At 42.4% G+C, this 26,538-nt stretch overlaps 1 protein-coding gene across 2 annotated transcripts in view; it reads right to left on the minus strand.

Moving 5' to 3' along the window:
- Positions 1-26,538, minus strand: part of foxn2 (forkhead box N2) — a 59,816-nt gene that overhangs the window by 11,905 nt on the left and 21,373 nt on the right. For both annotated transcript variants that reach the window (XM_033025491.1, XM_033025493.1), the window contains 3 exons: positions 7,075-7,202; positions 2,549-2,613; positions 54-122 (listed from right to left, as the gene is read on the minus strand). In XM_033025491.1, the coding sequence (XP_032881382.1) occupies positions 54-122; positions 2,549-2,613; positions 7,075-7,202 (262 nt within the window). The remainder of the gene's footprint in view (positions 1-53; positions 123-2,548; positions 2,614-7,074; positions 7,203-26,538) is intronic.

Here is a 26,538-nt window from a genome sequence, read left to right on the forward strand (position 1 = left end):
GGCTTATTAAACCAACTTATTGATGGAACAGGGAAATATAAAAAGCAACTTACACTGAGGAAGTCTTTGTTCTGGAGAAGAATTCAGCAACATCATAGCAGTGGCAGCATCAATATCAGAACCTATGAACATATTTTAATTGTAAACAAATTAATTTAGATTAATCATAAATTACATAGCTAATCTAGCCTCGCAGAGGCATACAAAACTGACCAAAGAAAAACAGCAATCATTGTCTCTTCACTAGTCAGTCAATAACTTAAGAGTTCAATTCTCCAGAGAGTGTATTGATATAAATTATGAACAACCTATTATAACTGGCCAGATTTTAAATCAGCTGCCAACAGCCAATTATAGTGTTAGGGTTTGGTAGTCATAGTTACAAGCATAGGCATGGAAATTCTAGACACAACAGCAGCAGCACTGCCAGCAATAAAAAAAGAATAAAGACTCCAGGTTCCTTGCAGTAAAAATCCAAAACAAAATCTGGGACAGAATAGGAATTCTCTGTTTTTGACCCAGTCTCTGGTAATTTCTGAAAACAAGTACCACTCCAGCTAATTTCAGATCAATACAGATTAAAAAATGCACCTCCTTTATTCTCCTGATATCACATCTATGCACATGCCAAGTTTTAGCTGGACAATTCTCATGATCAATTAACTATAACAGTTCCCACCTCTGGAATTGCAATACCATTTGTAAAACAGGCAAGATATTGATGTTAACTAACTTAAAAGGCTTAAATAATTTTCTTCCTTGGATTAGTTGAAGATAAATCTTCAGCATTGAATGTCGAAAGTATGATTCCATTCCACAATGACCTGACTGATCGCAGCTGGAGAAAAGTCGGGTTGCAACAATTGGCTGTAGTGTTCTAGGATAAAGAAAGGGTTGGTAGAGGTGGATGGGACTAGGAATTGGAAATTAATTGGAAATTCCATGTGTTTGTGCATGTGTGTGTGGTACAATTAATTTGGTCTTGGTATACTGTAGAAACAAGGAACTGCAGATGCTGGTTTACAAAAGATGATTGAGTGTTGGAGTAGCTCAGTGGTTCAGGCAACATCCATATACTCCTGTGATGCTGCCAGACCCACAGTCCAGAGCTACTCCAGCGCTCTTAGTTTCTGGTCTTCGTATGTTGATTCTCACGTCAACAATAGCACCAGTAAGATGCACATGAAAAACAGACATTTAAACAAAGAACTGAAGAGCAATTGGATGCTAGAAAGTACATCTAGGTGGAACTGGTAAAGCAGAAAGTAGCAGCAACAAACATTGGTTGGCCATTGATTAAATTGGGGAACGGAATTCAAACATGCTGCTGTAAATTAGATTTATTTTCCCTGGAGGATACATACAACCATCCAAGGCATCCTTTAAATGACATTCATGTTAATTACTGCGCCAGTATGGGTAATCAAAGCCTGACCTGACTCTTCCTTATCCCGTATTGGTACTATTCAAACAAAAATGGCTGGATATTTTTTTTTTTAAACTTGTAATGCTGGCTAATGTCTCCGCTCTACTGCAGGGTTAAGTACTTTTATTTATAAATTTTCTGCGATGTGGGTGTTACTGGCAAGACCAGCATTTATTATCCATCGCGAATCGCCTTGAGAAATGGTGGCAAGCCATATTTTTGAGTCATTATGTAGAATGCAGCTGAGTAAGATGTTAATTGATTTAGACGCAATGACAACGTGAATGACAATTTGGAGTATTGGTGCAGTTCTGGCTGCCCCATTACAGGAAGGATGTGTAGGCTTTGAAAAGGGTGCAGACTTGGATTGTTTTCTTTGGAATGCCATATGGGGAGACATGGTAGAAGCATATAAAATTATAAGACATAGATGGGGTGTTTTTTCCCCCTGGATAGAAATATCAAATACTAGAGGACATAGTTTTAAGATGAGAGGGGCAAAGTTTAAAGGCGACATGTGGGGCATGTTTTTTTAAATATATGCAGTGATGAATGCCTTGAGGGGGGAGGTGGTTGAGGCAGATATAACAGTGGTATTTAAGAGACTTTTCGGCACAGATATTGCAGTCGAAAAGGCATGTTCCAGTGCTGTCCTTTTCTATGTTCCATATTATCTTTCCAATTCGGGATGATGTGCATCTTAAAGGGGAATATGGAGATTATGTTATTCCCATTAATTTCCTAATACTAGAGGCTGCGAGTAGCTTGAGCGAGTAACTGCAGTGCATTTGGTAGATGGCAGGCATTGCAGCCACAACACAGCAGTGATAAAGGAAAAACATATTTACAGTAGATAGTCTCATTCAACTGGGCTGTTTTGTCCTGGATGGTGTTAAGCTTACTGATTGGCATTGTATTTTCAGCCCAATGGGAGAGGGGAGAAAAAGCAGGATTTTTATTGTTTCAAAAATAAAAGTGGCCATATTTTAGTCTGACTGTTTTTCACAAGTAAAGGTGTAATTGTCAAGAAATTAATAAGTTATTGAGTTTATACAATTTCAGTTTATCCATGTATTCACAATTTCTAGATAAATACACTTAAGAAAAGAAAACTGAACTCACTTTTCTGTAGGCTGTCTCGGAGCTGTGGCGACGTTGATGTGAGGTGGTGAGGAGGTGGTGATGCACTACAAGAAATACAATTACACATTTGAAATAATTGCCATTTGCTAAAGATGCTGACCCACTTTAATATTGTTTCACAAGTGCTATTCCTTATCTATGAAGCTAGGTAAAAAAATTTGTCAGGTGATTTGGACAAATCCAATTATTTGCACATTTGATATTAACAAACAAGCAGCCTATGTCTACTGTGCTTAAAAAATAAAAACTTTCATTCCGCAGTGAGCAATTTCATGACTTAATATGCAATTTAGTAAACAGTGTGACCAAAAATTAAACTTGTCAAACAGGTTGGGTTGTAAAAAAGTATCCAGCCATCACTTCTTCCATAGTCTTATTAACAAAGGCTGTTTAAACACAAATTCTTGGAGAGAAGGAATGGGCGACGTTTTGGGTCGAGACCCTTCTTCCGTCTGAATATTCTTGAATATTATGTTGCTCAAAATGAGGAATACCTTATCAGTGCATTCAGAAAGTATTCAGACCACTTCACTTTTCCACATTTTGTTACATTACAGCCTTATTCTAAAATGGATTAAATTCATTTATTTTATCATCAATCTACACACAATACCTCATAATAAAAAAGCAAAAACAGGTGTTTAGCAATTTTTGCAAAGTAATTAAAAATAAATAACTGAAATATCACATTTACATAAGTATTCAGACCCTCAGCACTTTGTTGAGGCACCTTTGGCAGTGATTACAGCCTCAAGACTTCTTGGGTATGATGCTACAAGCTTGGCACACCTGTATTTGGGTAATTTCTCCCATTCTTCTCTGCAGATCCTCTCAAGCTCTGAAATGTATGGGGAGCTGAAATAAACAGCTATTTTCAGGTTCCTCCAGAGATGTTCGATCGGGTTCAAGTCCGGGCTCTGGCTGGGCCCCTCAAGGACATTCACAGACTTGTTACAAAGTCACTCCTGCGTTGTCTTGGCTGTGTGCTTTGGGTAGTTGTCCTGTTGGAAGGTGAACCTCCGCCCCAGTCTGAGATCCAGAACGCTCTGGGGCAGGTATCCATCAAAGATCTCTCTGTACTTTGCTCGGTTCATCTTTCCCTCGATCCTGACTAGTCTCCCAGTTCCTGCCACTGAAAAACATCCCCACATAGAAACATAGAAAATAGGTGCAGGAGGAAGGCCATTCGGCCCTTCGAGCCTGCACTGCCATTCAATATGATCATGGCTGATCATCCAACTCAGTATCCTGTACCTGCCTTCTCTCCATACCCCCTGATCCCTTTAGCCACAAGGGCCACAACTAACTCCCTCTTAAATGCACAGCATGATGCTGCCACCACCATGCTTCACCGTAGGTATGGTATTGACCATGTGATGAGCAGTGCCTGGTTTCCTCCAGACGTACCGCTTGGCATTCAGGCCAAAGAGTTCAATCTTTGTTTCATCAGACTAGAGAATCTTGTTTCTCATGCCTTTTGGCAAACTCCAAGCGGGCTGTCATGTGCCTTTTACTGAGGAGTGGCTTCAGTCTGGCCACTCTACCATAAAGGCCTGATTGGTGGAGTGCTGCAGATATAGTTGTCCTTCTGGAAGGTTCTCCCATCTCCACAGAGGAACTCTGGAGCTTTGTCAGGATGACCATCGGGTTCTTGGTCACCTCCCTGACCACGGTCCTTCTCACCCGATTGCTCAGTTTGGCCGGGCGGCCAGGTTTATGAAGAGTCCTGGTGGTTCCCAAGTTCTTCCATTTAAGATTGAAGGAGGCCACTGTGCTCTTTGGGTCCTGCAATGCTGCATAAATTGTTTTATACCGTTCACCACATCTGTGTCTCGACACAATCCTGTCTCAGAGGTCTATGGACAATTCCTTCGTCTTCATGGCTTGGTTTTTGCTCCGTCAACTGTGGGACCTTATATAGACAGGTGTGTGCCTTTCCAAATCGTGTCCAATCAATTTAATTTACCACTGGTGGACTCCAATCAAGTTGTAGAAACATCTCAAGGATAATCAATGGAAATAGGATGAACCTAAGCTCAATTTTCAGTCATAGCAAAAGGTCGGAATACTTATGTAAATGTGATATTTCAGTTATTTCTTTTTAATTACTTTGCAAACATTTCTAAACACCTGTTTTCGCATCTTCATTCTGGGCAATTATGTGTAGATTGATGATTAAAAAAAAAGAATTTAATCCATTTTAAAATAAGGCTGTAACGTAACAAAATGTGGAAAAGGTCAAGGGGTCTGAATACTTTCTGAATGCACTGTAACATGCTGGCCTTATGATCAAAGCACCAGGTCATCCTGATATTAAACTGGAATCAAATAAGAACAGTTTTTAAAAAGAACATTTGCTTCTATTGTACAGAAATGGACATAGCTGGGTTTGGTGTAATTCTCTGAACTGCAAAGTCCAATTGACTTGCTCATGCTTTTATTTTAGCTGCTCAAAAGTGAGCTTAGCTTTTCTGTAAACATACCCCAAGTATTATAAATGCAAGGTCACCCACTGACATCCATTATTCTTCCATATTGCTTGAAAAAATAACAGCAGAAAATATGTTTGTTAAAGTTCGATATTGAGCTCTGATACCAATTGATAATGATAAATTCAACCAAAGAGGTTTCTCAGGTCCCTCCAGGGCAAGAATTTATAATGTAGCTTATGCACATACAGACTGAGCTGCACAACAGCATAACAAGTCCACGTTGTCCCATTTCATCAATAATACCTTCATGTCCTCATCTAAAAGGGATTCAATGTGGTCTCATATTTTATATTGTCAGTGGGAACTCAAACCCAATGATCAGATTTTTGATCCAGTTTTTGATCAACACTAATGCTGCTGTCTGGAATTGTACCAACAACATGGATACGCTTCGAACACAGCTGGGTATCTGCAAGGTTTTCTTTACATGCCTACTTGGTGGCAAGTGGGTAACATCTGCATATTGTGGGAGTTCAGGCTCACTCGTTTCCATATAATGTGTCTTGTAAAATGCTTTGAGAGGAGCAATAAATTCTAGGGTGCAAGGAGAAAGTAGAAAATTTGTACGAACCAAACAAGTCATCAGAAAGATCTTGAGGTGTTAAAGGGATTCAGAGATGTGGCCAAATAATTAGCTTGACACGAGAGTTCAGAGGCGAGGGATATTGTGGCTAAGTGAGTGGTAACTACTGGTAATTGTGGAAGGCAAGAGAAGAAATTGCAGGGGGCCTGGCAGAGATATGTGTGTCATTGATAGTCATGGTTGAGGTACTAGGAAATTGGAAAGTGGCTAATGTTGTGCCTCTGTTTAAGAAAGATCACAAGGAAAAGCCTGGGAACTATAGAAGTCAGTGGTGGGTAAGGTATTGGAGGGGATTCTGAGAATCCAGATCAACAGAGAAAGCAACAATAATGTAGGTCAGTGTCTGGAGAGCAAAAGGTGTATAAGGAAACCTCTGATGGGGACATGGGACGTGGTGCTGGTGCTTGACAGTGATCAAGCACAGTGGGAGTTAGAATGAGTTCCACTTGCAATCAAAGTGGAGACGATTCCTTCTGAATTGAATATCTGTTGCCCTAAAAACTGTTAAGCAACTACCTATGAGGGTGAGGTGAGGAAACATGAAGCAAGAGTCTATGGCATCTTCAAGTGAATCCCTGTCATTGGTGAAAATGCCCTTGTGCAGCAGAAGAACAATGACATTACTACCACATCTAACTGCCGCATTCCTAGTACAGTGCACATCAAACAGCAGATCAAAAGGAATGGCGGGTGTTGATGATAAATAGTTCTAGGTTTTAAATGACAAAGGCCCATGCTTCTTAATGGAAATAAAATACTGCAAAACTTCTACATTTATAAATTGCAATCACTGACGTCCTACTAGGTCCATCTTTCCGATAAGAGTAAAAATACACCAGTTTGTCACTCATATGATTAGTTCCCATAGTAACATTACAACTGGCTTATTTATTATTATCTTTGTATCATGACGAAGTGGAATTGACCACTACATTGATTCCTTATTACTTTTTCAACAATAACTAAACGATGTGAATGTACATTATTATATCAACACTAATATCCCAGTTTACTTTGAAGCTGTGGCAGCTAATCACTTCAGAGCACATTCAAGTTGCATAAATGAGGCTACTTTATTACACTCCAGAAACAAGTGCCTCCCCTCACCCTCATCACAGTTGTTGTTGATATTTGTTAATCTGCAAACCCCACTCTTCCACACTTGGCAAAATGATTTTAACAGCCCATAGAAAAGTATCAGGCTTTGGATCAGTAATAACCACTAATGACACATCATATGACACAAATAAAGTATCACATTCTGGAGAACCTAGAGATTGGTCATGTCTGTATGGATTCACAGTGTATTTCAGTTACATCTTTATAAGTTTAATGAGGAGTTATAATGATTACGTTAAAAAAGATAGAATTATTGTCATAGCCGTGTAGGTTATAAAAACCTCAAGTAGGTTGAGAGAACTGATACATACCTTGGAGGAGAGGCTGGTGGTGTGCAGAAGATTTGCATTGTTGAATAATATGGAGTCTTCATTAGAGCCTGGATGAGGTTGGGCCTGTACTGCGGGTCTACACACCACAGTGAGCCTTTCCCAACAGTCTATTAGAGACAAATGACAAAGAGCAGATTGTTTCATTTACACACCGTTAAACGCCAGCCACCAGCTACAATCTAGAACAAAACAAAAGGTTGATGGACCAAATTTCAACATGGTCTGTTAGCACTGTACTTAATGCAACTCATTGCTTTATTTCTGTCACTCAAGTCAGTTATTTCCTTCCCAATAATACTGGTCTTTAAATTAATTCCTCTTCTGAGAATGTTAACTGCTTCAGAAATAAGTTTATTGAAAGCTGACCTATGCAAACACCCGATACTCCCAAATATTCAGAAAGTTTCAAAATGGCTATAATAAGTGACAATAAACTTTGAGTAACAAAGTACAATTTTTCCTTAACAAACTTATGGTTGGCTTGAGATATATATATTTTTTAAACAGCCTTACATACTTAAATTTTATTTCACAGTATCAAGGTACAACCAACCTCTCCTGCACCACAGGCCATTTGGCTCCGAGCTCTACTTTATCTAATCATATATCCCATTCTTCTCAGCATCATTTTGTTGTCCCTTAAATGAGTCGATGTTATGGCTGCATCCGCTCCTCCATGTGATAAGACATTCTAATAATTCTTTGAGAAATAAGTTCCAATTGAAGTCCCCAACTTAGATGTTTTAACTCTAGTTTGTTGTATTCACTCTGTGTATCGTCTCATCAAGTCTTTCAAAATTGGCATTATCTTGACCATATACCAATGTCATTTATCCAAGTGTCAATGCAGGTTTAACATTTATACGTGTCCCTTAAGAAAGGAACCCAACTATGCATTTACTTTTTGTGCAGCCTTATTAATCTGTTTTACTAATTTGTTTTATTTATTTTTTGGTGCTCTTTCGGACTTTTATTAGATGCCCGGTTGTACTTAAAGTTCAGGTGTACAATGCTTACAAATTAAAAACTGGTATTTCAAAAATTCAAATTGACCAGATATCAAATAAGCTTAAAAACCATTTGAAGTAAAAAGGAAAATGACCATCTACAAAAATCTGTTTTAAGCCAGTTCCAAAAAGTTGTTTCAGGAAATGTTAAGAAACCATGGTGCATAGACAATAGGTTTTACTAATTTTCAAAGAACTTTCCAGACCTCTTTATCATGTGGAACCTTGTCACACGGCATGCTAAAGTCCACGTGGACAATATCTGCCACCCCACCCTTGTCAATACTCTTGGTCACCTCTTCATAAAAGCTCAAATTCGAGGGAGAATATTTCCCATGCATAAAGGCATACTGACTAATCAGTTTTTGCCTTCCAAATGTAAGTAGATCCTGTACCTCAAAATTCCCTCCAGTAACTTCCCACCACAAATGTTCTATTCACCGGCCTGTACTTGGCCTTGCACCCTTTCTTAAATTAAGGCACGTCACAGCCACCTCTCGTCTTACCATACCTTTTCTGTGGCTAAAGATCCATATATCTCTGCCATGGCTCCAACAATTTCTTCCCCTCCCTTCCCACAATGGCCGATGTCACTTGATTTATTTACCTGGGTTTTATCCACCATAACATGCCTTCAGACTTTGTCTTTTAATTTTATCTATGTATTGTCTTCACTCTTTGCCACTTAAAACAAATGTTTCCTATCTTGCTTATCTTGTTCCATTCCCATCCCCATCAAATTAACTTTATTCTAATCTGTTAGTTTGATTTTTCTCTTGAAGACATCTTTCTCAACTGTTATTTCATCACGATTGCCATTGCCAAGATATGTTACTCCATGTTTACTTCCCACATCTGGGCACTGTTCCTCATCTTGAGATTCTTACATACTGGATAAGAAAAAAATTAACATTGCACGCTGCGTCTGTTTAGTATTGGTTCAAGTTATTAAAAATTATAAGGCAACAGGAGATTGTAGAAAAATGCTCCAAATGACCTGAACATCAAATAAACTGACACAGCGTGGAAACAAGCTCTTTGGCCCACCATGTCCATGCTGTCCATTAATCATCCATTCACACTAGTTCCATATTATCCCACTTTCACATCCACTCCTTGCACACACTATAGAGACCAATTAACTTACTAAACCAACATGTGGGATCTAGGAGGAAACAGCACCCAAAATAAACCCATGCAGTCACAGGGAGAATGTGCAAACTCCACACTGACAGCATCCAAGGTCAGGATAGAACTCTGGTCTCTGGCGTTGTGAGGCAACAGCTCTACCAACTGCACCACTGTACCACTCTAATTAATTGCTTGAATCATGAATATGCAATGATTCAATAATGACCAAATTTAGCCAAAAATAAATGCATGTGTGAAACACTTTTGGAAGCAGCACAGCGCTGTTGAAGGGAAGTAATTGGAAATAAGGTAAACAATTACAATCCTAATGAATAGGTTTTCCAATTAAAGATCATTGAAATACTGGAATTTTTTATTTTTTTTCAGTAAAGTAAAACTACTTATTTATTAATTTCAACAAACCTGCAAGCTTGGTGATATCCGAATTATGCAACAGCTTTATCTTCCTGTACTATTTATTTAAATATGACTAAGACAGTGAATGTACATGTGTGTGTAAACAACTGTAGTGTGGGATGGAATCTCACCGTCAGCTATGCCACAGTCAGCTATGCCATAAGAAAACAATGGTTTATGTCCTAATAAGGGTGACTATTTCAAGAGGAGCTTTATGTGCAAAATACTTTGGACAGAGTGTAAATTTATTTTTCATTGCCTTGTTCTGGCATAGTCTAGACAATGTCAAAATCACCATTTGGAGTACAATTAATGATTGGACTCCAAATCTCCACACTGGCTATGAGACTGTTGTCCTGTCTAAGGGGTCATCTTTCAGATGAGAGATTAAACTTGTCTTGTTTGGTTTCTGGGATGGGTGTTGAAGATGCAATGGTATTATTTTGAAGAGGAGGTGAGTTGTCACCAGTGTCCTGAACAAAATGTGTGCCCCAGCCAACTCCACTAAATTGTCCGATTATCTGAAATAAATTATCACAATATCCCTGGAGATACTCTGTGAAAATAGCTTACCATGTTTTTTTTCAGTCATTTTCAGGATGACACTGCCAATGCCAGAATTTATTGCTGATCCACCAAATGCCCTTGAGAAGCCAGTGTGAGCCACATTCTTGAACTGTTATGATCCTTCTGGTGAATGTACTCCTACAGTGCCATTGGGGAGGAAACTCCAGCATTTATACTGTGACAATGAAGAACTGCCAAATAGAGTAATAGAGTGATACAGTATGGAAACAGGCCTTTCGCCCCATATGTCTCCTCCAAATCCTTCCCATCCATAAATAACCATTCCACAGCCAACCTAGACTTTTGGCCACCCCATATCTTATTTTTCATTTTCCAGATACATTTTCCTTCTCCTGTAATAAATCGATCTTTGATTCACAGCGAATTTTATAAAAGTGTAGTGTGGGAGTTCAAAAAAATGTACACAAAAAAAAGTTACATTGTAAAAAATAAAAACAGGAAGTGCTGGAAATACACTGCAGGTCGGGTAAACACTATGGAGAAGAAAGTAAATTTATGCCCGTCCCACTTAGGCGATTTTTTAGGCGACTAGGCTGTCGCCACTGGTCGCCGGGGTGTCGCCTGTATGGTCGTGAGTAGTCTCCTCAGTCGCCCAAAGAATTGTAGCGTTTTTCTGGTCATCGCTGGATTTTGAAATGTTCAAAACGTTTCGGTGACAGTCGGCGACCGTGGGCTTGTCGTAGCTTGACTTCTCCTGACGAAGGTGCTGTTGTGGGTTGTCACCAGGATGATGTAGGTTGTCGCCCGTGCTGACTTCGGTGAATTCCATTGGCGACTACCGGCGACTACCTACGTCAACCTACGGCAAACGGCGACAGGTACCGGTGACTGAATTGTCGTACATTGTCGTAGCTTGTCGCGGGTGGACGTAGGTTGTCGTAGGTGTGGTCCAAGGAGGACGTCCTAATGTGTCGCCGGTTGTCGGTAGCTTGACATTGTTGTAGACATTGTCGTAGGGGGGGTCCAGTCACCGGTTTATCGGCGACCTGCTTCAACTATGACAGTCGCCGAAAAAAATCGCTTAAGTGGGACAGGCCCATTAATGTTTCAGGTAAATGACGACATCAGAACTGGAGAATTGAGAAAATATGTGTGTTTTGACTTGAGGAAGTCAATTTTGATACATCAATTTCCGTTGTCAGAAATGTTACAAGTACAGTGAAGCACAACAATGATGAATGTAATTTAATATCCTTGCCCTTGGCTGTATCGTCAAGGGCATGTGGTACATGGAAGCCTGTGGAAGAATAAAACTAAAGATGAGTTATTCTTGACAGCCCTGGCCATTTCCTTGATTTCCAGTTACTGGTGACAGCCTGAGAGTAGTCAATCCTGCTGATGCAGATACTGTATATCCTCACAATAAGAAAAATTACCTCTAGTTTTAAACACAATCTATTTTCTTAAACTCCATATGGAAGATTAAATTTTCTTTTGCAGAAAATGGTGGTGGTGGGGGAGGGGGGGGGGTGATGATGTTCAGGCTGGGCTAACATCTTCAAAGTAGGCATAGCCGGAGAGCAGGAGTCTCAAGGAGGGTCATGATCCAAAACGTCACCTATTCCTTTCTCCAGAGATGCTGCCTGAACAACCAAATTACTCCAGCATTTTGTATCTATCTTGGTTTAACATCCATTTGCCATCTCAAAATGCCCTTCTACAGAATTGTCGCTCTGCCAGTTCAGAGAGCAATTAATTATCAACCACTCTGGTGGATGTGAAATCACATTTAAAACAGAACATAAGATTGGTAGTTTCCTTCCCAGACATATGCGTGAACCAGATGGGTTTTTACTAGAATGTGTCATTGTCATGTTCAATACTACTTATATTAGCTTTCAATTTCAGATTTAATTTCATAAATTGAAGTTTAAATTCCCCAGCCTCCCTAGCAAAATTCAAGGTCATACCTCTGAATTAATAATCCATGTCTTTGGAAAACAAATAAAACTGCAGATGCTGGAATCTGGAACAAAAACAGAAAATGCTGGAAGAATTCAATCAGTCAAGTATCATCTATGGAAAAAGGAGCCAGGTCCTTAGATCAGAGTATGGTGCATTATAATCAGCATGAGGACTCCAATGGTTTTGCACTCTTATTTCTTTCTCCAGTAAGATGGCTTTCTGTAAACAATTATTTTCTCCAAAGCATGGAAGCAGGCATTTATGTATTGTGGAAATGCCACAATTCATTGCAGCTTGCATAAACAATATGCTCCCATCTTCAACATTGTGAATAAACAAGTCCGAAACAATTAGCACAGCCTTTAGAGATGCATCACACCATTTAAACCATACAAAGTCAGAAATAAAACCACACGCTTGTATTGTGATGTATTGCCAAATTAAGCTTCTGCTTTGCATTCTCCTCACTTAATACCAGTTTAATATTATCTAAAGCTTTTCCAAACATTAATGCTGTGCTTTCTTAGTGTTGGAGCATGAAATACATTTCTATTCTTTACTGGCTAGTTAAATGTCGAGACTCTTCTTCAGTCTGAAAGAAGGGTCTTAACCCGAAACGTCATCCATTCCTTCTCTCCAGAGATGCTGCCGGTCCCACCGAGTTACTCCAGAATTTTGTGTCTATCTTCAATTTTCATGGCCCCGCTCTGGGAGTAGAAGTGGGGGCGGATCCGGACCGCAACGGCCGTGAGCCCGAGGCGGAGCTCGGCGATCGTTTGCCTGCTTCTGCTGGTGTTAGAGGTGAGACGTTGCGTCGCGCCAGGGTCTTGGGCCTGTCCCACTTTGGCCGTTAGTTCCGCGACAGGCCGTTGGCGCGCGAAGATTTCGTTTGCTACAAAAATTTCGGAGCCCTGCGCGATGTCGCGCACAACTACATACCCCTCCGTGCTTCTCAGTGGGACCGGCCCCGCGCGGCCATACAATGCCCGTGTGCCCAAAGCGAATACGAGGTCGCATAATTTGCGTGCCAAGGACACGTAAGTTGGACAGTCCCTTTATGTCGTGAAAGTGGGACAGGCCCTTTAAGCTGTTGTTACTGGTAACAGTTCTCACCCTTTACCCATTACATCTTTGCCCAGTGTATATAGCCACTCCTTTTCACCCCGTCTTGTTCTTAGCTAATATGTTATTCATCACGGTTATATTAAATAAAACTTTTGCTCAACAAATGTTGCTTTGTTTACACACAATGCAAGTAGTACTCGTTCCTATTCCTTTTCTCCAGAGATGCTGTCTGACTCGTTGCGTTACTCCTGCTTTTTGTGTCTATCTTCGGTTTAAACCAGCATCTGCACATCCTTCCTACACATAAATAATACTTTGACGGGTGTGAAGATCCCTACTCCCATTGACAGGGCTGCCAACATTGGGTGAGAGTTGAGAGTGAGAAATTGTGAGAGACCAAGCCCGATGTACGGACTTTTGCATTTTTCAGCTTGAAATTGTGCAATCTGGTGCATACTGTAGCAATCTTTTAATTTACACTTGAATGCAATATTTATGTTTTAAATTGGATTAGCTATGAATAAGGTTAGGCTAAATTACATTCCTAATTACATCCCACAGTAGAGCCAGGCTCTGATCAACAGGTGCAGCACATGAATGATCTTAGTATATTCATGTCTGGAAATCAGATTATAATTAAACATTTGGCCCATGTTGACCAACCTGGGTCTCACTGCACACCTGGAACTACTCCTGACCCTGACTCCAGTTGCATACCTTCTCTCATTCCTGAACCTGAGTCCAGCCTTACACCTGGCCCCCTGTTCTACCCTGATCATAGCTGCTTACCTGCTTAGGTACCCAGTGCTGAACACTCCCTGGTCCCAGATTTAACTGCACTAGTACTATTCCAGACTTTGACTCTGGATGCACACTTGGCCTTGCTCCTAGCCCCTCTGCACTGACAATATATCTGGCCCACACATAAAGCCCCATATCTGACCCCCTGGGCTTAACCTATAACGTTCAAGTCCACAGGTGCTTATCTAATGCGGTAATCTTTTACGGGGCACTTCACAGACCAAATTATGTATAACATAATTTGCTACATCCATTGGCTTCCTTGTTATCTAAGGTGCTAGTTACTTTGTCAAATAAGTCATCAATTGGTTGAACACAATTTCTCGTCCATTAAATTATACTCACTCAGCTGTATAAGTATTCTGTTACCATTTCCTTCATTTTCCTAACAAACTGTCCTGAAGTCATTTTCACCCCCAATATTTTCAGTATTTTGCTGTCTTCCTCTCAGCTGGGACATTTCCGAAATGCAAAGTCCAATAACTATATATTTAAGCAATATTATTCTATTAAATGTGATCTTGAGAGTACATAATATTTTCTATGATATTCATAACACAACAATGATAAAAAGATCTTTGTTTTGATTGCACCTACCAACATGCATACATTATTATATTACAATTAATATGTACCGAGGGCAAATTTTTATTCCAATGCTCCCCATTCCCAATTACTTTTACATTGAAGTGATTGAAATCCAAGTGAAGTTTAAATGGCATCAGAAAAATAAAAACTCCGGAATGGATGATATTCATTACGAGTCGGTTTCAGCACAATTACTGTATTAAACTTTGAATCTTCAGATGTCCTGGTTCAAGCTAAAACTAAAGACAAATAATAACCTCCTCACACATTCCCCTGCAAGTATCTCTGTCACTCCTTTAAAATATGCCCCTTCTTTGAACAAGCTCATAAACATCGCAACTGAATCAGTTTCCATCTGATTACACTCCTTGAGGATGTTCATCTACATGTTCAATTAATAAAACAACGAGATTGGGGACATTTCTATTCAAAATGTCAAAGGAATTTGGGGGGGGGGGGGGGGGGGGTCAGTGAGAAATAGTCAGTAAGGTAAACAAACATAATAGTTGAGTGGCAAATGACAATAACGTTAGCCAACTCGGAAACACGAAGTGCTGAGCATTGGGATCCAGATATCACGGACAACTGGCCTCAGTTCCCCGCTCACATTAAGCAGCGCTCTCTGTCTGAACCAGGGACCACGGAGCATTTTTGAAAGTGGGGGGGGGGGGGGGGGGGGGAGATGAGCGATCACTGATCACTCGCCTTGGGGTTTCATGGCGAGGGAGTGGAGCAACTGAGTGGGGGGGAGGGTGTGGGAAGGGGGTGTCCTCCTCCCACAGTAAGGACTTCTTGAAATTTGATGTATTAAAGTCATGTTTTCGTGCATTGTAGAAGTATGATTTCAATGTTTTTTGTTTGAAGTACTTTTGAGAGGTTACTTTTTAAGGGGTAACTTTTTCCACACAAAGGGTGGTGGGTGTATGGAACAAGCTGCCAGAGGAGGTAGTTGAGGCAGGGACTATCCCAACATTTAAGAAACAGTTAGACTGATACAAGGATAGGACAGGTACACAAAAATGCTGGAGAAACTCAGCGGGTGCAACAGTATCTATGGAGCGAAGGAAATAGGCAACGTTTCAGGCCGAAACCCTTCTTCAGACTGATAGGGGGTGGCGGGGAGAAGGAAGGAAAAAGGAGGAGGAGCCCGGGGACTGAGGGATGGGAGGAGATGCAGGATGCAGACTCCCCAAGTGAATATGAGGCGCTGTTCCTCCAATTTCCGGTGTCGCTCACTCTGGCCATGGAGGAGACCCAGGACCGAGAGGTCGGACGGGGAGTGGGAGGGGGAGTTGAAGTGCTGAGCCACCGGTTCTTGCGGACGGAGCGGAGGTGTTCGGCGAAACGATCGCCTAACCTCCGCTTAGTCTCACCGATGTAGATCAGCTGACATCTAGAGCAGCGGATGCAGTGGATGAGGTTGGAGGAGATACAGTTGAACCTCTGTCGCACCTGGAACGACTGCTTGGGTCCTTGAATGGAGTCGAGGGGGGAGGTAAAGGGACAGGTGTTGCACATCTTGCGGTTGCAACGGAAAGTGCCTGGGGAGGGGGTGGTACGGGATGGAAGGGAAGAATTGACAAGGGAGTTGCGGAGGGAGCGGTCTTTGCGGAAGGCAGACATGGGGGGAGATGGGAAGAAGTGGCGAGTGGTTTGGACAGGTTTGGAGGGATATGGAACAAAAGCAGGTAGTGTAGCTGGGACATGTTGGCGGGTGTGGGCAAGTTGCGCCGAAGGGCCTGTTTTCACACTATGTTTTCACTCTATGACTACATTATACCTCCACCATGCATGAATGCTTCAAAATCAAGTGGTCGAGTTTTATTGCCATTTACTCAAGCATAGAAACATAGAAAATAGGTGCAGGAATAGGCCATTCGGCCCTTCGAGCCAGCACTGCCATTCAATATGATCATGGCTGTTCATCTAAAATCAGTGTTCAAGAAGGAACTGCAGATGCTGGAAGATCGAAGGTACACAAAAATGCTGGAGAAACTCAGCGGGTGCAGCAGCATCTATGGAGCGAAAAAAAATTCCCCATATCCCTTGATTTCGTAAACCTCAAGAGCTAAATGCAACTCTCTCTTGAAAACATCCAGTGAATTGGCCTCCACTGCCTTCTGTGGCAGAGAATTCCACAGATTCACAACTCTCTGGGTGAAGAAAGTTTGTCCTCATCTCAGTCCTAACTGGCCTACCCTTTATTCTTAAACTATGACTCCCCCAACATCGGTACATTGTTCCTGCAGTTACAGTAAGTGAAATCTAGAGGCAAGCAGGATGCTTTCTCCAACCACCCCCATTTGAAGGCCACTATCTTCCACCATTTCTACCCAGTGCTTGTTACCTACTTCCAGCCGCCATGGGTTGTCCTCCAGGATGCACCGAGCCGCAGCCTGATCCGTGCCGGTCACCAGGGAAAATTCGGCACAGAGACTGCCGATAGGCAGCGGCGCAACGCTTCCGACGCCTCCGACGGCCCGGGACTCTTGCACTGAGGCTGCTCCATGGCCGGAGCTGCAGCGAGCGACTCGCCAGCCCGGCAAACACTCGCCAGCCCCGGCTCCCCATCCGCATCTGCCCCCGCCGCTGCTTCTGCTTCCATCCCTCCCTCAGCACCGGCTCTCCAACACCCGCGGCCCATGTGATTTTGAAATTCTCGTTGATCACAGAATGTCTCACGACAGAGCGTGAGAAATTTGTGATCAGCATGAGAGCGTGAGAATTTGTCGAAATGCGTGAATCTCACGCTCAATGCGTGAGAGTTGGCAGCCCTGCATTGACCTAGTTGTGATTGGCTCACAATTACAGGGTGCATTGCACCGCAAAATTCTCATTCGTGCAAATCTAGCCATCGACTAGAAAATAGTGATGCTATAATATACATACTCAAGAAGATAGTCTCACTGTTAAAGTTCATTATTAAAAGTACCATAATAAAGATCAGGTGATCTGAGGGAGAGAAATCTACACAATTCACAATGAGGGTTTAAGGAGTACATTTTTGTTGAGTAAGAGACAGGTAAAAAAATGAAGACCAACGGCAGAATTTGTTCCAAAATGCACCACTTTTACATTTAACTGGTCGTTAGATGGCCTGACTCAAGAACAAATTTTGACAAGCAGGAAGCACATGCATTAATACTCTTATTCAGTTAAGCCAGATCAGTCATGTATTATGTTACTGGCAGGTCACAAACTGATAGAGCCGAAGGAAATGTTACCATAGCAACTCAAAACCAGGCCACAAAATGAAACCCACACCCGGTAAGCAACTTCCTCACTGCTTTACAAATGTATCCAATCACAAAAATGATTTTATTTACGATTATAATGAAGGAACATTAAAATTCTAGCATCAAATCTCTGAAATTGAAAATCAGGAAATGTTTGTAAATAAAAAAACAAAGTTCTGCAATTTTCAATCTGGATGCATAGCAGTACACAGTGGCCTTGTGCTCTGTGAAGCCAACGCCTCACATCTGTTAAAGATCCTGCCACAGGACCATTACATCTACGGAAGCTTTTCAGTCTACCTGGCCAATAATCATAGTAACCAGGTTAGGTAGCTAACTATTTATTACTATCAACAAACTGGCAAATGATGGAATTCAAATATTTAACCCAAGAAGACATACATATCAAATACAATCTAAGACTGATCACTAACTTAACCTTTGGTAGACAAAAATGCTGAAGAAACTTGAAGAAAAATGCTGGTTTCTTCAGCATTTTTGTCTACCTTAGATTTTTCCAGCGTCTGCAGTTCTTTCTTAAACTAACTTAACCTATTAGCCGATAATCTCAGATCTTACAGAATTGCTGCTTCTAACTACTGAATTCCATTACAATGTTAATATTTGATGATATTCCAATATTATTGTAAATTATTTGTATTTTATTTAATCAACCTTCCTGTACAAGATGAAAAGGTGCATGCCAGCTCTAGGTGATTATGTCAATGAACTGGCCACAGTATTGTGAATGATACAACAAAAACGTGCAAAGAAATCGTGACATTTATTTTGAATAAACACCCCAAGTTGTTTCAAAGAACGTAATTAAATAAATATATGCCAGGGCCAAGAAGCGAATAAATGGCAGTGATGGACAAATGGAATGAAGCAGGAAGAGAAGTTTCAAATGTGATGTTTCGAATCGCATGGCACGGTTGGCAAGGGGAGCAGCAATAGAGAATTTTATTTTGGAAATGTATTCCTGTTTATCATGCCAATTACTGACTATTGTATTCTCTGGTTCTGGTTTAGTCCGAAGCAAAAGCCTGGCAGATAATAGGTTGATACATATGGGGGGGGGAATTAATCGGCAGATGGCAGACAAAGGTCAATGATGAAAAGACAGAAAATGTGAGACAAAATGATTGAAGATTTGCAAATTTTTAAGATAAAGGAATGGAAGGGAAAAATAGGTGGGGCACATGGAAGGGGAGGAGAAGGGGGAGGAGTTATGTAGTTACGTAAAGTTGAAGAATTCAATTTTTATACCATTGGGCTGTAAGTTACCCAATCGGAATAAGAGATGCTGTTCCTTCAGTTTGTGAGTGGTCTTACTCTGGTAGTGAAGGAGACCCAGGACAAAAAAAGGTCATTATGGGAATGGGTAGAGAGTTAAAATGGTTACAATCCAGGAGATCCAGTAGGCCTTGGCAGATTGAGTACAAGTTCGGTGAAATGGTCACCCATGTCCACACTTGGTCTTGCCGATGTACAGAAGCCACATCGGGAACACCAGATGCCGTAGATGAGGTTAGAGGACGTGCTCGTGAACCAGTCTCACCTGGACGGACTGCTGGTGTCGTTGGATTGAGGTGAGGGGTTACATCTCCTGTGGTTGAGGTGCAAAGTACCCGGGTGGTTTGGGTGTGAAGGGATGTGAGAACCATGGAGTTGCAGAGGGAGCAGTCTCTGTGGAAGGCGGAAAGAGATGTGATTGGTGGTGGGATCACGCTGGAGGTGATGGAAATGACGAAGGATCAAGGGCACTCTATTTTTGTTCCATCTGGGAGCAAGAGCAGAACTATGGAACGCAGAGGAGACGCGGGTGAGGGATCCATCTATGACAGCGGGGGGAAACCACGTTTATTAAAGAATAAGGACATCCTAGAATGGAAAGCCTCATCTTGGGGGCAGATGCAACGGAGACAGAGAAATTGAGAGATAGAGATATCGTCTTTGCAAGAGGCTGGGTGGGAGGAATTGTAGTCCAGATAACTGTGGGAGTTGGGAAGTTTGTTGTAGACGTCAGTTGGTAGCCTGTTTACCCATGATAGAGACGCGAGATCAAGAAAGGGGAGAGAGGTAACAGAGATAAGTAAATTTGAGGGCAGGAGAAAGTTGGTGGTAAAGTTAGTGAAATCAACAAGTTCTGCACGGGAGCAGGAGGCAGCCAGGATCCAGTCATCGATGTAGCAGAGAAAGAATTGGGGGACAGTGCCAGTGTACATTTGGAACAAGGACTGTTCGATATAACCAACAAAAAGGCTGGCCTATACGAGCAGTGGCGGACTGGCCAGGGTGTCAGCTTGCCCGATGGCAAGTGGGCCCCTGATGAAGTGATAGCAAGTGGGCCCCTGTTAAATGATAGCATTGTAGTTGTGGGTGGGCCCCCTTTGTCTCCTAGCAACCAATATTTTTAGACCCACTCCGCCACTGTATACGAGTGCCCATTCCACACCTTTAACTTGAAGAAAGTGAGAAGTTAAGGGTGAGAACAAGTTCCACCAGGTTGTGGAGAGTATTAGTAGAGGGAAATTTATTTGAGCTGTTCAAGAAAGAACAGGAGGGTCTTGAGACCTTGGTGGGGGATGGAGGTGTAATGGGACTAGAGGCCTGTGGGGGCCTGGAAACGGAAAGTTATTGAAGAGTTGAGGACCACGTGAGGTGTCTCTGACGTAGGTGGGAAGGGACTGGACAAGAAGAGGACAGGACAGACCAACCCCCACAACATAGCAACAGTGTACTCTACTACAAGTTTCAGGTTCTTCATTGCACACACGAGTCAAAAGCCTTACGCATGATGATGTATACAATGTTTTTTGTTGTTGTTTTTTTTGGGGGTTTTTTTTGTTTATTTTATTAGAAGTTAATACAGTACAAAACAGTACAGTGGAACCTAATTTTAGGTGCCAACTATGTCATACCGTAATCCATTCTATGTACAACCTCTAGTTTTATGTTTTGAGAAGGAAGTAAGCAAGACAAGAAAAAGAAAACAATAGAAAGGGGGAAAAGAGGAAAAATAGATGGTAGAGAATAGAAAAACGTGAAGTGTGTATATTAAAAAAAAGAAAAAGTGGAAAGTAGAAATAGGAGAGAAGGCCCCTTAAAAGAGAAATTTTCAAATCTTTATTCGGAGATGTAGATCTATCCACGGCATGAACTGAAATCAGCAATCTTTACGGTACCGCTGCATCACATGATTCCAAAAAGTCAATGAAAGGAGACCAACTCCTTAAGAATTGGTCATATTTATCTATTAGTCGGAGTCTCATTTCTTCAAGGCGTGCTATGTCCATCATATTCCTAATCCACATTTTAACAGTTGGTATGGTTGTATTTTTCCAAAATTTAAGTATCAATTTCTTTCCAATTATTAACCCATAATTAAAAAAAACGTTTTGGTCTTTATTTAAATTGATATCTTCTACTATTATTCCAAATATAATCCATTCCGTTTTAGGTTCTATTCTTGACTTGAAAAGCTTTGTAAATATATCAAATATATCGCTCCAAAATTTATGCAACTTTGTACATCCTACAAATGAATGTGTTATATTAGCGTTTTGAAACAAACATTTATCGCATCTGGGAGAGACGTTTGGATAAAATTTATTCAACCTCGTTTTTGAATAATATAGTCTTTGTAATAATTTGAATTGAATTAAATTATGTCTTGCATTAATAGAACAATTATGTGTGTTCATCAGATACTTTTCCCATCTATCCTTCGAGATCTTTATCATTAGCTCATGTTCCCAATCTTCTCTTAGTGCTTAGTGCTTCTGTTGAGGGTAATTCTCTATTTAATATATTATTATAAAAGTATGATATTAGTTTTTGTGAATCAGCCTTAATATTCATTGCTTCTTCTAAAGGGTCTAAAAATATAGTTTGAAATCTATGTGTATATTTCTTCATAAAGTCACATATCTGTATATATTTAAAATATTGATTATCCTTCAGTTTAAATTTTAATTTTAAATGTTGAAATGATAACAGTTTGCCCAATTCATACATATCCCCTACTTTCCTAATCCCCAGTCTATCCCATTGTTGATATGTTTTGTCGATGAGAGGGTTTGAATGCGGGGTTGTTCAATAGTGGGGTTAGTACTGATAGATTATTTAATTTCAAGGATACTTTTATTTGTTTCCAAATTCTTATTGTATTGTGAATAATTGGGTTCTTGGGCAGAAGAACAACTCCAGGACTGTTTGGAGTCTGTAGACTGGGCAATGTTCAAGGACTCGGCAACGGACTTGAACGAATATGCCACAGTCGTTACAGACTTCATAAAGAAATGTGTGGAGGACTGCATCCCTACAAAAATCTTCCGAGTGTTTTCCAATCAGAAACCTTGGATGAACTTTGAGATCCGCACTCTCCTGAAGTCCAGACACAGGGCATTCACCTCCAATGATACAGTGGCCTACATGAAGACCAGATACGACCTTGGTAAGGCCATCAAAAAGGCCAAAAGGGACTTCTGCTCCAAACTGGAGGACGAGACAGATGTTCGGCAGCTGTGGCAGGGTCTAAATGCAATCACCTCCTACAAGGCAAAACAAGGAGGCAGCTCGAATGCCAGTGTAACATCACTCCCTGACGAGCTCAATGCGTTTTACGCACGCTTTGACAGGGAGAATACTGATGTGCCTTTCCGATCCCCCATTCGCTGTGATGGCATTTCAGTCTCAGTCACAGAGGCCGATGTCAGGAAATCCTTCAGAGGGGTGAACCCCCGAAAAGCACCTGGACCTGATGGTATACCCGGTCGTGTTCTAAAAACCTGTGCGGACCAACTGGCGGGAGTTTTTACGGACATTTTCAACCTCTCACTTCTGAGGTCTGAGGTCCCCACCTGCTTTAAAAGGGCATCAATTATACCGGTGCCCAAGAAGAGTAAGGTGACGTGCCTCAATGACTATCGACCGGTGGCACTAACGCCGGTGGTGATGAAGTGCTTTGAGAGGTTAATCATGGAGCAAAACAACTCCTACCTCGACAAAAACCTGGACCCACTGCAGTTCGCGTACCGCCACAACAGATCAACGGTGGATGCGATCTTGCTGGCCCTCCACTCCGCACTGGACCACTTCGACAACAAAAACTCATATGTCAGGCTGTTATTCATTGATTACAGCTCGGCATTTAACACAATCATCCTCTCCAAACTGTTACCAAACTCGCAGAACTGGGTCTCTGCGCATCCCTCTGCAACTGGATCCTCGACTTCCTCGTCCACAGACCACAGTCTGTTCGTATTGGTGGAAATGTGTCAGCCTCGATAACAATCAGCACGGGAGCACCTCAAGGCTGCGTGCTCAGCCCCCTGCTGTACTCACTCTATACCCATGACTGCGTAGCGAACCACAGTGCGAACTCCATCATCAAGTTCGCTGACGACACCACTATTGTGGGGCGTATCACTGATGGGGATGAGTCAGAGTACAGAAGAGAGATCGAGCAACTGTCCATATGGTGCCAGCGCAATAACCTGGCCCTCAACACCAGCAAAACCAAGAAACTGATTGTGGACTTTGGAAGGAGTAGGAGGGGGACCCACAGCCTCATTTATATCAACGGGTCGATGGTTGAAAGGGTCAAGAACTTCAAATTCCTGGGCGTGCACATCTCTGAAGATCTTTCCTGGTCCGAGAACACTAACGCAATTATCAAAAAAGCTCATCAGCGCCTCTACTTCCTGAGATGATTACGGAGAGTCGGATTGTCAAGGAAGACTCTCTCTAACTTCTACAGGTGCACAGTCGAGAGCATGCTGACCGGTTGCATCGTGGCTTGGTTCGGCAATTTGAGCGCCCTGGGGAGGAAAAGACTACAAAAAGTGGTAAACACTGCCCAGTCCATCATCGGCTCTGACCTTCCTTCCATCGAGGGGATTTATCGCAGTCGCTGCCTCAAAAAGGCTGGCAGTATCATCAAAGACCCACACCACCCTGGCCACACACTCATCTCCCTGCTACCTTCAGGTAGAAGGTACAGGAGCCTGAAGACTGCAACAACCAGGTTCAGGAATAGCTACTTCCCCTCAGCCATCAGGCTATTAAACCTGGCTCGGACAAAACTCTGATTATTAACAACCACTTTCTGTTATTTGCACTTTACCAGTTTATTTATTCATGTGTGTATATATTCGTATTGGTGGAAATGTGTCAGCCTCGATAACAATCAGCACGGGAGCACCTCAAGGCTGCGTGTATAATTGATGCCCTTTTAAAGCAGGTGGGGACCTCAGACCTCAGAAGTGAGAGGTTGAAAATGTCCGTAAAAACTCCCGCCAGTTGGTCCGCACAGGTTTTTAGAACACGACCGGGTATACCATCAGGTCCAGTTGCTTTTCGGGGGTTCACCCCTCTGAACGGAGGGGAGGCAGGCTGGACTATGGTGCCTTCCTCACCTTGGTGCCACTGTGTTATGTTGTGTCGTGGACTTTCAGTGTTTGTGCTTTTTTTAAAATTCTATTTTATTTTTAATATGTTTTATTATTTATTATTATTTATTTATTTTTATTTTTATGATACTGCCTGTAAGGGAAATTCATTTCGTTGTCTCTAACTGAGACAATGACAATAAATTTGAATACAATACAATACAATACAATTTATATCATGGTATATGGACACATTTATCTGTTTTGTAGTAAATGCCTACTATTTTCTGTGTACTTAAGCAAAGCAAGAATTGCATTGTCCTTTACAGGGACACATGACAATAAACTCACTTGAACTTGAACTTCTTATATATTATACTATTCAATTTTATCGGTGAGAGCAAGTTCGTTCCTATATCGTGCGGATAGCACTCCTCTTTCTCCATTCTTATCCACTCCAACTGCTGAGTGGAACTATCCAACCAGTACATTATGTTCTTAATATGCACTGCCCAGTAGTAATACATAAAGTTAGGTAATGATAAACCCCCAACTTCTTTAGGTTTACACAAATGCTTTCGTTGAATTCTGTGTGCTCTGTAATCCCATATAAAATTAGTGATACAGGTGCACAACCTTTTATCCGAAAGCCTTGGGACCAGACACTTTTCGTAATTCAGAATTTGTCAGTCTTCGGAATGGAAATTTTTTAGCGTAGATTTTAATGGCTGGCTCAGTGGTAGAGTGCTCGGCTCATATACGCAAGGTCGCGAGTTTGCGCCTTGATCCTGGCAGTTACTCGATCGCGAGTCTTCAATGTCGTTTTTTCTTGCAGAATAAATGTTTGTATGAAATGCAGTGTAGGAGAGGTGTACTGACTGTGTGGGCAGAATTGTGCCCACCAGTCTAAAAAGCCGCTGTGTCTCCCTGTCCCTGGGATAGCAGGGGGCGATCAAACAGCACAATACCCCCCTCCCCCTCCAACTCCAGAGGAATCCGCTCCCCGATGGGCCGCTACGGCGACAAGTGGCAGTTTGCCCACAGCCCGAGCTGCGCGACCCCAAGAACAAGACGTACCTTGCACACCATCAGCTTCTGCCCCTACGTGTTCCTCTGGAGTTGGAGCGGGGCTGGGCTGGAGTTGCTGCTGGCTGTGGGTCTCTGGGATCTCCGTGCTTGCAGTGGGCCTGGGGGTCGGTGGGAGCTGTGGAGCCTGTGGACCTACGGACCTATCTCCGTGGAGCTAGCCAGCTTCGGAGCGTGGAGAGCTGCGGGGGCGAGCTGCTGCGACCCGACTCAGGTGGATGGTGACACCGGGAGCTCGCGGGTCCCCGGTGGGAGACTGCTTTGCAGGGCACCGGCAGCGGCGACTTCTCCCGCCCGAATTACGGGGTTGAGAGTGACCTGGAGGGGGGCCTTACAACGCCCGGCGCGGCTGTAAATTGCCGCGGACTTGCTAGCGCCCGCCGGGGGCTCCAACATCAAGACCGGGGCAGGGCCCTACATCGCCCGGCGTGGCTTTGAGTGGCCGCTCCCCGATGGGCCCCTACGACGCCCCGAGCTGCGCCCCGTCATCCGCAACCCAGGTTCCTCTGTAGTTGGAGTGGGGCTGGGCTGCTGCTGGCTGTGGGTCTCTGGGATCTCCGTGCTTGCGGTGGGCCTGGTGGTCGGTGTCCAATTGGTCCTGACGTCTCCGGTGACTGGCACGATCCTGCTGCAATCGCCGACGTGAAGACAGTGCAAAGCCCCCGCGCCGGTGCAATGGGCGGGGAGCTGGAGAGGGGATGGAAGGGGTCACACACATGGCCGGGAAGCAGAGGGGTGTAGGTGGGGTGAAACTGAAGGGAGCGACAATCTGCACTGTGTATCATGAGTCTACCGTGGGAACTTTTTAACTCAGCGGGCAGGCAGCAGCATATTGTCAATTATTAACCCTCCCGCGCAATATACCCTCATCTTCTCTTTTATAAATGGGGATTTAGTTCCCCTTTCTTCGAGGACCGACCGGAGGTTCCGCTGTCACCTCTGCGGGCCGCCCTCGGTGAACGTTTTCAAGGACCTTTCTTCAAGGACCGAAAAAATGGCCGCTATTCGGAGGTTTTCGTTATTTGGATCTTCGGATAAAAGGTTGTGCACCTGTAGTAGAATCTAGTTTTTTGACAAAGTATTTTGGAATATACATTGGGATCGCTTGAAACAAATATATTAATTTTGGTAAGAAAGTCATTTTTATAGCGTTAATTCTACCTATCAATGAGAGCGGGAGCGTTTTCCAAAATTTAATCATATCATTCAGTTTATTTAATACAG

This window comes from Amblyraja radiata, chromosome 8 (assembly GCF_010909765.2).
Source record: "Amblyraja radiata isolate CabotCenter1 chromosome 8, sAmbRad1.1.pri, whole genome shotgun sequence".
In the NCBI taxonomy this organism is placed as follows: domain Eukaryota; kingdom Metazoa; phylum Chordata; class Chondrichthyes; order Rajiformes; family Rajidae; genus Amblyraja; species Amblyraja radiata.